Source organism: Acinonyx jubatus, chromosome C2 (assembly GCF_027475565.1).
Source record: "Acinonyx jubatus isolate Ajub_Pintada_27869175 chromosome C2, VMU_Ajub_asm_v1.0, whole genome shotgun sequence".
Classification (NCBI taxonomy): Eukaryota; Metazoa; Chordata; class Mammalia; order Carnivora; family Felidae; genus Acinonyx; species Acinonyx jubatus.
Genome location: NC_069384.1, coordinates 589092 through 601945, shown reverse-complemented (window position 1 = coordinate 601945; position 12854 = coordinate 589092). Strand labels below are relative to the sequence as shown.

Sequence of the window (12854 nt, the reverse complement as noted above, 5' to 3'; positions counted from 1 at the left end):
ACCATTCCTTTTCCTGAAACCTACCTTATATTAACAGAGTACTTTTCCTTATGATTAATGTTTTTTCATATAGTTTTCTAAACTAGTCCTTTTATCCTGTATTTTTGCATTTAAGATTTCTCACGGACAACACACGAGTCATGCTTTTTCATTCAATGTGACAGTTTCTGCTTTTAACTAGAGCACTTGGCCCTTCAATTAGTAAAATTACTTAAATGGTTGGTGCGGCAGTTTTCTAGGGCTACCTAACAAAACAGCAGACTGGGTGGCTTTAACAACAGAAATTTATTTTCTTACAGTTCTGAAAGCACAAAACCTGAGAATCAGGTGTGGGCAGAGTTCTGTCCTCACGTGGTCGTTCCTGTGTGTCCCCTCATCTCTTCTTAGGACACCAGTCCTATCAGATCAGAGCCACCCTGTGACTTCATTTAACCTTATTATCTTCTGAAAGGCCCCATACCCAAATTTAGGTCCTTTTCTTCCAAATGAATGTTGGGAGACACAATCCAGTCCACAAGAGTTAGGTTTATCACATTTTCTATCGTCCTGTCTGTTCTTTCTTCCTGTCTCCTTCGGGATTATTTTGTCCCCTTTATCAGTTTTCTAGCTATACCCCCTTCCTTTTTTTTAGTGGTTTACTCTGGGTTCACAATAGGTTCCTTTTACTTACAACAACCTGTGTCCCGGGAAATACTGTCACTTGGGGACGCAGCACTTGACACACAAGGGGAGCCCTCTCGGCAGCATCTGAGCATCTGCCGTTGTCCTCCAGCACATCTCTTGTCCGTGTTCACATTCTTGTTTTTGCCTTCAAAAGTTAATTCTATTTTAAAGAGGTTTTTGTTTGTATGCTTGTTTTTAACAAAGGGGAAAAAGCCTTCTACACGTAACATTTCTGGGCCTCATTCTTTGGTGCAGATCAGTTTCCACCTGGTTATCACTATCCTTGGGCCCAAACAACGTTTCTTGTAGGGCAAGGCTGCTGGAGAATTCCTTCAGTTTTGGTTTGTCTGGCAAGGGTCTACTTTGCCTTCACTTTCATTTTCTGTGAATAGAGAATTTTAAGCTGACCAGTTTTTCCCTTTTAATACTTTATAAAGACGTCATGCAGCACTGCCTTCTGGTTTGCATTTTACCTGATGAGAAGTCAGCTGTCCTTCCCTTTGTTCACCTGTATATAACATGTCTGTTTTTGATTGCTTTTAAGCCTTTATTCATCACTGGTTTTCATCAACTCATGATGTGCTCTGGAGGAGGTTTTGGTTTTGGCATGTTTCGTCTGTGTGATTGTTCTGTGTCTGCTGAGCATCACAGATCTATGGGTTTATATATTCCATATCTGGAAAAATTTCAGCCATGATTACTCAGACGTTTTTCTGCCTCCCTCCCACCCCATTCTGTGAGACTCCAATCATATGCATGTTGGACCACACAAGATCATCCAACAGGTCACTGGCACTTTTTTTTTTTAAGTATTCTGGCCACCATGGGCTGTTTCAGTGCTCACCTGTTCCTGGATGGTCCAAGAATAGTCCCCACTTCTCTACCCCCTCCCAAGAACCAGAGAGGGCATCAAAGACACAGGGTCTCCAGCCCACTGCGTCTCACTCCCACAAAAGGCCTGGTTGTGGGGAAGGTATCTGAGGCCACCTGAAGCCATGCAAACTAGCTGTTCTCCACTTGTCTCAAGCATGGGTTTCAGACACTCCCTGGGCCATCACTGTCCCCAGAGGAAGGTTGGAAATCACCCACCAGTAGTCATCATGGAGAAACTGATGGGTGAATCGTTTTCACTGAAGAAAACAGGTAACCTTAAGTTATCCATATCACCCTTATATCCTCCTGAGTGATGAAAGGGAGTCTTTGAGACAGCACCCAAAACCCCAGGTGAAAATGCCAGGCATGAAGTTCATACCACAGAGTGGCCCGGTGCTCTCCAGAGCAGCATCCTCAGCCTCCTTCCATTGCCACCTATGTGGGTGACTATGGTGGGATCCCACCACGAGCAGACGCCCTAGCTGTGACCCATCCACAACCGGTGAGACCAGCATCTCCCCAACTACTGGGGCTGTTGTGTGTAAGCTCCAGCCACCTCCTAGAAAGCTAAGCACCAAAACTGAGGTCATAAGAACAAACCAATCTGACCCCGACCCATGCCTCATGTCCTATCGACTTTCCTCTGACTGTTTCTACCCTCAATTCCTTTTTAAACAAAGTGAATCGTGAATAAAAATTTATATTGCAGATGGAGACAAAGATAAATCAAGCTGACCAATTAACCTATAATTAGCATAACTGCTGAGATAAGAAAAGGATAAAGAAGCAACAGTAAATAGCATTACTTTTTATAACATTTTATTGCCTAAATAAAATTTAAATATATGTAGCATATTGATTGGGTTCAGTAAGGAAAAGTATTTTCTTAGAGTCGAATTTCCACTGTGAGTTAAGGATTTATAGTTAGAGAATTCCTCAAAGGAAAGGTTTAAAGTTTACATCTGGTGAATGCAGAAAACCTAATATGGCTCCAGCAAAAACTTCCCAGTAAATACTCAGAATCTGCTCCCAATAACCAAAAATAATTTGAATTCAAGCATCTTTGATGATTTGCCCAGGAAAGAGAGCCTGATTCTTTTTTAATCTCAAGTACAACTGACACGCAAGGTTGTGTTAGTTTCAGGTGCACCACACTGATTCAACTGTGTACATGCTCAGTACCCCCAAAGTAAGTGCAGTCACCACCCAACGGGACTGCTGTATCATCAGCTATATGTTTCATGCTGTACTTTCTATCATTTGACTTACATATTTTATAACTGGAAGTTTGTGTTCTTATGCCCCTTCTCCTATTTCACTCATCCCCCATCCTCTCCCCTCTGGCAAGCACCAGTTTGTTCTATATTCATGAGTCCATTCTGTCTATTTCTGTTCTGTTTTGTTGAGAACTTGATTTTTAATTAGGCTGAAGCGCATAATTTCCATTCAAAACAACATGCACCTGCTCATCTTTAAGCAGTTACTCTTATCCCCTGAAACTGATGAGGTGGTGGCCCAGTGTCCAACATGGTATCCAAGTGAGTCTCTGAAAACCCCAGATCTGTGACTCTTTCCAAGACGAGACAAAACACAAGTGTGACATGCTTCTAAGGGAATCACATGTCAATTTATTAAGGTAGCTGCCCACAGAAGTGACAACATTTGCAGTATAAAAGCAGATTTTCATTAACCCTATGATCTGGCCATGGCTGGGAGCCTACCAGGGACAGCAGCCACTTCAAGGAGCAGACTGTGGTCAATCACCACCTATGTTGCTATTACCCCAGCTGGGGAGAACAGGGGCCACGAAAAGAAGTGCAAGAGCAAACCTGATGATTTCAAATGGATCCCAACAGTTCCTCCAGCCAAAATAAACCCGAGTTTAAAAATGTCTGGGGAGAAGTGTTGATGTCAACAGGTATCCACTGAACACCCACTACATGCCACACAGTGTGGCAGCCAGTAGAGCCGATGGGGCCATCTACGTGTACACAAAACCCAGCCCTGCAGGGCTCATAGCAGAAGCACCACCCTGGGGCAAGAGAAGTTAGTGAAGGAACAGCTCAAGCCCAAAGCAGGCAAGCCCCAAGCAGAGTCAGGGATGGCACTCAAGGCCAAGAGAGCTGCAGGGTCAAGGCCATATGGTGTAAAGTCTCAGCAATGGCCCTGGAGGGATCTGGGCAGAGAACGGCAGGAGCAGAGGAACACTCAGACATCTGGCTGTCCGAGGGAGGACGGTCTGCCAAGGGAGCACAGTCAGGGGCGGCTACCAATCCAGGAGGTGGCACAGAAGAACAGGCAGAGAGGCACTAGGGTGGCCAACCAGAGCAGGGCCCTAGGGGCAACACCAGGCCTGGATTTTATTCTCTTCAAAGCTCTTGGTGACTCCTCACAGCCACACTCCTAGAGAAGCCCTGAGCACATGACCCACTTGTCCTCATAGGTCAAAGGCAAATCCAGAGCCCAGGTTTTTCCATCCTGGCCCCCAAATCCATGCACACCAAACCAGACATAGAGCCAGAAGGGAATTGAAAGGTTTAGCTCCTAAGAGGCACCACCCTGGAATTCCAGCCCTCACTTCCCCTCAGAGCACAAACCAGGACACGAGCATTGGCGGCGGCCAAGAGGGCACCCTACAGCATCAGGCCCGTCCAGCCAGCAGCGCTGACTGCTCCGCTGTGCCTGGCACACGTGGTGCCCCATGGTGGTAACCACTGAACCATCACGAGCACTTGTCCCTCGTCACACTTAGTCTCCTGCCTGCGCCTGTCAGCACGAGACACTGCAGGCTACAAACTCGGGAGAGAGCGATACTGGCGCTCACAACTGGTGACCACGATGCAGTGTGGGTGAACCTAGGGTGTAGGGCACGGCCAGCAGCCACATCTGACTCCCCTCCACACAGCCACAGACACTCGGCGAGTCCGGTCCCTGTCCCTTGCCGTGCCCGGGGCCGCCACGGTGAACAGATCACGTCCCTCAGCCCCACAGACAGAAGAAATAGGAAGAGCCAGCCTAGGGGCAAGCCCAGTCGGGCTGGCTCCTGGGCAGCACCGGGCAGGAAGAGGGGAGGCCGCACTCCCCTCTCCCAAGAACTGAAGTACTGGTGGAGAAAGCCCTCCCAGCCCCAAAGCAAGGCCGCACACCCTGGCTAGGTGCTGCAGAACACACTGTGCCAGGATCATGGCTCATCTTGTTCCTTTCCTCACCTGAGCTCCACGAGCTCTTCTAAGAACTAAACCTACCCTGAAAATCAAGTACCTAAAGCCACCGGCCCCACCCCTGCCCCAGGCCTGGTCCCACCCTGGGGAAGGGGTTTGTGAGGGGCACTGGACCCCTGGGCAGGGGATCCTGCAGCTCACCGGAGATGATGCCCCCTTCCTGCCCCGCCCTCCCGGACGACAGTGCCCACCACCCACCTGCCTGCCAGGCACCCTCAAGGGCGGCCAGCAAGGGCACTCTCAGGGTACAGGTGGGAGAAGCGGCCAAGGGCCCAGATGGGGAAGATGTTCCTGTAGCTGCTGTAGTTGATGACACATGACTTGTTGAAGACGCCAGGGATGTTCTCCTGAAAGAACACAGAGAAATAAACACAAAGGCTCTAGCAGGTGGCTAAGGGGGTCCCTGAACAGAGACCCTAGCCAGAGAGCTGGCAGGCTCCCAGAGGCAGGGGGGTTTCCGAGGGAACCTCTGCAGGCCATCCCCCTGCTACCACCCTAGCTCTGGACCCCTCACCCTGCAGCAAACCCTCTGGCCTGAGTTACCAGCCCCTCACAGCTGTCAACCCTGGACTCATCCAAGGGAGGGGGTCAGCCTCGTGTGACCTCATGACCCCACATCAGAGGAGACAGGTGAAGGTGCTCCTGCACTCCATGCTGAGGCAGAGTCTGAGGCTATCCAGCGTCCTCTGCCCCAGCACCACCAGCCCTGCCTCCGAGCCAGGGCTTCATTGTAGACCTGCTTCCACCACAGGCTCTCATTGGCGGTGTTCACTAATCTCAAATCCCCAAAGCTGAGACCCCGCCCGCGAGGAGGTCACCAGGGACACAGGGACAGCGTAGGGCTGTGAAAACATTCGTGCAAATCGAGGTCGGTGCTGGGCCTTGAGTTCTTCAGACCTCCTCAGCATACCTGGGGCCAGTCGCCATTGGGGAGCTGTTTTCTAAGCAGACACCGGACTCCCTTCTCCAGGGCCTCTACGCAGGGATGCCTGGGGGGGGAAGAGGAGGCACTGAGTGCACCTGCCACCACTCTCTGGGGGAAGCGCCTCTGGCTACAGCCCAACCTGCACCCGCACCCTTGCGCTACTGGCACAAGGCAGATGGGAAATCCTGCATGGTGACTGAACTGGCGCTGACGCACACAAGGAACCAGAACCCACCATGAGAGTTAGCACGCCGCAGGCTACCGCTGCACGTTTTCTACCCAGAATCCCAGAAAAATGCAAAAGGCAGCCAATGTGGAGGTGAGCCGGCCAGGTGGGCAGCCCCACACTTGTGGCTGGCTGATGGCCCCGCCTGCTCCAGACCTGCCCCAGGGCCCTGCCACAAGATGCTGCTCTTTTGGACAGAATGAGGTGAAACCTCATGGCTGTCTGGCCCACTGGTCCTCAGGACCCTCTGAGGGCCGCACACGCCACATGTGCTAATCCTCACTCATCATGGAAAGGGATGACACCCCAGGACGGAGGGTGCAGGACTGAGCTTGGCTGTGGTAGGCAGATTGGGAGTTGGTCCCTGAGCCCCCTTCCCTAGAGGTCCCCCCACAGACTGCTGCTCCTGCTCACACTGATCTGGCCTAATTTTGAGGGAGTTTTAGGAAGATTCCCCAAATGGCCTCAAAACCAACAAGACCGCACAGGCTGGGACACTACGCGTGTCTGTGTGCATGTATGCACACGTGCACACATGTGCATGTGTCTGTGCTTACACACACACATGGAGGTAGGAGGGCCCAAAGACAGCAGCTACAGGGACTTGCCTCACCCTACGCTGTTGACACAGGCCTCTTGTCTCCCTTGTCACTTTGGGTGGTCTTCTAAAAGGCAAGCCTCTCTGCAGGAAGCCCTGTGTTTGGCCAGACATATGCCCTCGCCCTGCAGGCCTCACCTCCTCCCACGCCTGCTCACAGGTCAGCCACCCACACCCCACTCCTCCCAACCCCACTACTTGGGGATGGGTCTCGCAGCCCCCACCTGACGGCCATGAGCCCCATCAAGGCCCAGGATGTGTTGTGGATCTGGGACGTGGCACTCTGTATGTAACGCCGCTGCTCGCAGGACTCAAAGTCTTCCCCCCAGCCCCCATCCACCATCTGCTGGGATAGCAGGAAGTCACAGGCCTGGGAGACCGCCGCACACACAGCCCTGTAGAGACCAGCAAGACAGGAGATGCTGTCACTCCAGGGAGGTCCCAGGCCCGATGGCCCACTGGCCAGGCCTCCCCAGGGGTAAGGGGAGGAGAATGGTGGGGGGGAGGGAGGCAGTCTGCACCCCAGTCCCACCCACTATGTGAAGTGAAGGGCACAGAGACACCTGCCTCCTAGGTATGCTGGGAAGATAAACTGTAAAGCTCTCTGGCTGCAGATGCCGCACAGGTATGACCACCCCGAAACACCACAAAACAGAGCTGGGTGAGGTGGCTGGAGACAGCTCAGATCTGAGCCGCCTCCCTTCTCTCAGCCCAGCCCAGAGGGTATCCCACTGGGCGTGGGGGCCACGCAAGCCCAAGGTGCCCCTCCACACACAAGCCAGAAACTTCCCAGAGCAGTGTCTTTACTAGAAAGGGTGCTGTTGGCTCATGAGCTTAGAAAAATACAAAATACTTCAAAGGAAAAGACACCCCCAACAGAATGTCCTGCTGAAAAGAGCCTCACTCCAGCAGGGACAAATGCCCATACTCACCCGCTGCTGTAAGTCTGCCCCATGCAGGCGAAAGCCTCCAGCCCAAACCAGGTGCCGTAGGTGAAGCAAACTCCCCAGGAGCTGGAGGGGAGACAGAGGAGGACCTCAGCCTTGCAGTCTCATTCAGAAGGCGTGTAAAACAACAGGAATTCTGCCGGACTTTGGGAACACCCTCCATCACGGAATCAAGGAAGCTGGGGTGATTTGCAAGAAACCCATCCACATAGCCTTCAGCAAGCAACTGACTAGTGCCCCCAGGCTCTCAGGCCAAGGAAAACACACCTGCCATCCCCGGCCCTCACAAGATGGCTCCAGCTGCTGCCGCCACAAAGCAGTGTAAGAACTGATGCACACCCAGAGGAAGGAGTAATCACAGACACAACAAACCAGGCACCAGGCCACCGAGCCCTTCCAACACACTTGGCCAAACCGCTTTAACAGTGAGCTGAGCAAGCACCGCCAGGGTGAGGCCAAGTGTTCAAAACTGAACAAGGCCCACCAGAAATCTGTTGCTGGCAGCTCACTCCCGGAGCACACGACTGAGCATCACAGGAGCACAAAAGAGCAGAGCCCTCCCATCCCACGCACACAACCGGGAGCTCACTTACCCTTCCCAGGAGCCGTCAGCCCGCTGCTTCTGCCGACAGAACTCCAGGCCCTGCTCAAGCGTCTCCCTGGAACACAGAAGGATGGCTAACCAACAGAGCAATCCACCCACCCGGAGTTCACCCGTCCCACGGCCTCAGAAGAATGAGCAAGGTCTCCCTTACAAAAATAGGTAAAAATAAACCAACAATTGAGAGAAGAAATGCAAAGGTCAGAGAAGAAGGGATGAGAGGGCAGAGGAGGGAGAAGCAAACTGACAGTGAAAAGAAATGCAGGAGGGAAGTAAAATGTCAGCGATGAACCCGTATTACAAGCAGCTACAGATACAGACAAACTCTGTTTCACCGCAATGTCACTGACGCGAGTTTCAGTAAATATACAGAATGAAATTTTAAAAAGAAATGAAAAATTAGAAAATAATAGATTTTGAGGGCAGAGATCCATCCTAAGTCTAACTGGTACTTTAGGACAATAACTGGTTCCCTGAAAAGGCCAGAGTGAAGATACAAATACACCCTCCAAGGTGACCCCCGTGACCTTCACCAACAGGTACCCACACCCATGTCATCCCATCCCTTGGGTGTGGACGGCACCTAAGACTTGTTCCCAAACAACAAATTGCAGCAAAGCTGATGGGACATCACTTCCGTGACTCGGGCACAGGGAAGTCTAGCTTCTGTCTCACAAGCAGACTCCCTGGCCCTTCCCAGCTTCATGAGACACCACAGAGGTGCCCAGATGGCAAGAAACTGAGGGTGGCTCCAGACAACAGTCAGAGAAGAAATGAGACCCTGAGGCTGATATTTTGCAAGGAATGGAAACCTGCCAGCAACTACATGAATGCCATAAGACCCTCCCTTAGCCGCTGCTCAGATGAGATCCCAGTCCTGGCCGGCATCCTGGCTGCAGCCCCATGGAACCTGCAGCAGAGCACCTGGTTAGGCTGTGCCTAGGTTCCCGACCCACAGAAACTGTGAGGCAACAGACATGTGCTGTTTGAAGCCACCAAGTCTTAGTAATGTTGTGACTCAGCAAGAGATAACAAAGGATGAAGGGACAAATAAGTAACACTAGCAACCAAAGAGTGATGTGACCACAAGTATAGTGCAAACTAAAAGGTTAAGAGAAAATAAAAAAAACTTTCGGCAGCATATGGGAAAACTCAGAACGCACAAACTACTGGAAAAGTAGCTTCTCAAAACCACCTCAAGCAGAGAGGGAGCCTGGATGGTTCTACAACTACTAAAGACAGGACTCACTTTGCCCAGAAAAAGAAGTCCAGGCCTAAAAGTTTAAAAGGTAAGTTCTACTAACTCACCAACAATGATCCTTCTAATGTTACACAAACTCTTTCAGAAAACACAAGAGGAAGGAACACCCCTTGTTATTCTGCAAATCCAACAGACCATATAAAAGTGATGTAGCAAAGCACAATTTTCAGGCTATTGATTAATGAACATAGATGCAAAATTCAAATCTAAATATTAAGAAACTGAATACAGCATAGATATATGCCAATACTAAGCTGGACATATGCAATACTAAGTTGGCATAAAACACCTCCAGAAACAGAGGGGTTTTAACACTAGGAAGATCTATAGTAATCATCTATAACATTAACATATAAAAGAGATTATGTTTATCATCCTTACAGAGATAGAAAAATTATTTCCTAAAATACAACACCCATTCACAACAGAGGGAAAAAACAACTTAACAAAGTAGCATTAAAAAGAACTTTGTCGGGGCGCCTGGGTGGCTCAGTCGGTTGGGCGTCCGACTTCGGCTCAGGTCACGATCTCACGGTTAGTGAGTTCGAGCCCCGCGTCGGGCTCTGGGCTGATGGCTCAGAGCCTGGAGCCTGCTTCCGATTCTGTGTCTCCCTCTCTTTCTGTCCCTTCCCTTCTTGGGCTCTGTCTTCTCTCCTTCAAAAATAAATAAACATTAAAAAAATAATTTAAGGGGCGCCTGGGTGGCGCAGTCGGTTAAGCGTCCGTCTTCAGCCAGGTCACGATCTCGCGGTCCGGGAGTTCGAGCCCCGCGTCAGGCTCTGGGCTGATGGCTCAGAGCCTGGAGCCTGTTTCCGATTCTGTGTCTCCCTCTCTCTCTGCCCCTCCCCCGTTCATGCTCTGTCTCTCTCTGTCCCAAAAATAAATAAACGTTGAAAAAAAAAATAATTTAAAAAAGACAAAAATAAAAATGATTAAGGTGATAAATTTCACATTAGGTATATTTTAACACAATAAAAAAAAAGAAAAAGTCAACAGCATAAGAACCCATGACTCCACATTAATAAACAAACGGGAAAAGCAAACAGTAGAACACCAACTAACACATATGGAAAAAATGACAGTTTTGTAGCCATCATATAAATAATGATTCAGGCAAAAATCATCATCAGATGAGAAAACTAACAGGTAGAAGTTTGATGAGAAACAGGTCACTTACATAATCTAACACTTTCTCCCACAAGAAAAAAACAGTAACTTCACAGTGGAGAAAACAAGTGGTCATCACCTTAATCACAGGGTCCATGTTGACGTGCACATCTGGTGTCATGCACTAAGAAGTCCCCATCACTTTTGTAATCTTCCTGACATAAATGCGTAATTTCATAACCTGAATCTAATCATGGGGAAACACCAGAAAAACACATGTTGAGGATATTCTACAAAAACTTGTCACGAACCTTAAAAATGTCAGTCGTCAACCCCAAGGAGACACTAAAGGATTGTTCCAGGGGGAGACTAACAGCTGGCAGCTCAGTTCAGTGACCCTGGGTTAAATCATGAGGGAAGATTTTGCTATAAAAGCAACTTGGGCAATTTAAATGAATTCTGTAGAATAAACAATAGGATTATATCGACATTAATATTATACAGTGTTAATACTGTGACTTGTATTTCCATAAGAGAATATCCTTGTTAAGAAAGGCTAAAGTACTGGGGCATCTGGGTGCCTCAGTCGGTTAAGCATCTGACTCTTGATTGTGATTCAAGTCATGATCTCACAGTTCTGAGATCAAGGCCCACATCTTGCTCTTCACCCTGCTTGGGATTCTCTCTCTCTCTCTCTCTCTCTCTCTCTGCGCCCCTCCCCCACTCTCCTTCTCTCAAAAATAAACTTAAAAAAATTTTTTTAAAAAGAAATGCTAAAGATTTTAGGGATTAAGGCACATCACATTTGCAATTTACCCTAAAATGATTTTGGAAAAAATATACGTTGAAGGAACACAATGAAGCAAATGTGAAATGTTAACAGCTGAAGAATCTTGGTAAAAGATAAAGAGGAAAGCTTTGTACTACTAGTATAACTTTCCTGTAAGCTTGAAATTAAGAGAGAATTTCAAGTCAAGGTAGTAAAAATGGAATGTTCCATATATGTAGCGTCACAGTACCTGGCTACCTCAAACTATATCTCTAAAACTCACCCAGATAAATTTAAAATTTTAATATAATAAATTAATACATTTATTTAAATGCTTCTGTTCAAACTGGCAAGAGATAAAAATGGTCTAGAGCTTTAACACAGTTAACAACAGTCACTCTGTGCTTCCCGAACTGTTGCCCCCACCCATCCCACTATTCCCCTTGGGTCGGGGAGTCCAGGCCGACAGGGGAAGTGACTGGGACCAGGACAACACTACCAGGAAAGGGCAAGGGTGGAGGGGGGGGGAATCTCCCCACACAGGCTGACCCTAAAATCATGTGGATCTAGGGAAAAGTAATGGTTCTGGATGAAGATTTAGCAAGAGGACACTAATTAAGGTTAAAATGGGGAAAAGCTGAAAAATGACAATGAAAACTTAGAAATACCCAAGACACTACTGGGCCACTAAAACAATGAAATGCCTACAACCATCACAACTCCTGCAGGAGGAGAACGGGACTTCCTGACATGGAAAGTCATCCCCTGCTCTCAGACTCCTCGCCAGCACCAACTGAGCCTGCTCTATAGGACCCATGGAAACGTGGAGATCAAGCAGTCCTCACAGATTCCTCCCAGCAATGATGAGCTGCTTGCTTCTGCATTCTCCAAGATTCCTCCAAAGGGCACACTTTACTTTTTTTTTTTTAATACTTCCTAAAAAGATGATCCATTAAAAAAGGTCAATTACATGAGAGTGTCACTGAGAACAAGCTGTACCCGGAGGAAGGGACCAGAGATCACCCTTCAGCGCAGTGCATGGTTCATGGACCCCCAGGCCGAGGTGACAAAATCACGACGAGACAAGGTGACAATATCACGACTAGACAGACACAGCAACCCCCCAGCAGCTGTACCACCTGCCAGGACAGAAGAAAACCAGCAAATCACAACTAGAAAATCCTCCATTTTTTTTGGAAATGAAGCCTCATACTCCTGAACAACTCCTGGCCAGAGAAGAACTCACAACAGAAATAATTTTAACCGAATGATACACCAAGACTTACTGTATCTTAAGTGCACATTTAAAAAGCCTGAAAATCATTTTAGTATCCATCTAAGTTAGAAAAAGAAAGTAGAAAGAAAATAATAAAGAGCAAAAATTGGTGAAACCAAAAACAAACATCAAAAACATAAACATAGCTAGACAGAATCAAAGACTAAAGATGGTTTCTGTGAAAAGACTGGTGAGATTGATAAGCTGCTGGTGGAGAAGAGGTCCAAGCTGCCAACATCAGGAAGGAAATGAGGCTATCAGTGGCAAGGGAGCTGTTGAGCACCGTGGGCAAGCTCTGTGCTGATCCACAGAAAATGGAGCTAAACAGGAAAATCCCCAAAACTGATAGAAACACAAACAAAAGGAAATCTGTACAGTTCTATAACA

At 48.4% G+C, this 12854-nt stretch overlaps 1 protein-coding gene across 5 annotated transcripts in view; it reads right to left on the bottom strand.

Annotated features, from left to right (window-relative positions):
- Positions 1–12854, bottom strand: part of LSS (lanosterol synthase) — a 41243-nt gene that overhangs the window by 8231 nt on the left and 20158 nt on the right. For 2 of the 5 annotated variants that reach the window (XM_027041361.2, XM_027041365.2), the window contains 5 exons: positions 8047–8112; positions 7439–7519; positions 6731–6901; positions 5668–5746; positions 267–5104 (listed from right to left, as the gene is read on the bottom strand). In XM_027041361.2, coding sequence (XP_026897162.1) covers positions 4973–5104; positions 5668–5746; positions 6731–6901; positions 7439–7519; positions 8047–8112 — 529 coding nt within the window. In that variant the 3' untranslated portion in view covers positions 267–4972. Of the gene's footprint in view, positions 1–266; positions 5105–5667; positions 5747–6730; positions 6902–7438; positions 7520–8046; positions 8113–12854 lie in introns of those variants that run through there. The other 3 variants (XR_008297442.1, XM_027041362.2, XM_027041364.2) reach the window with 3 other exon arrangements.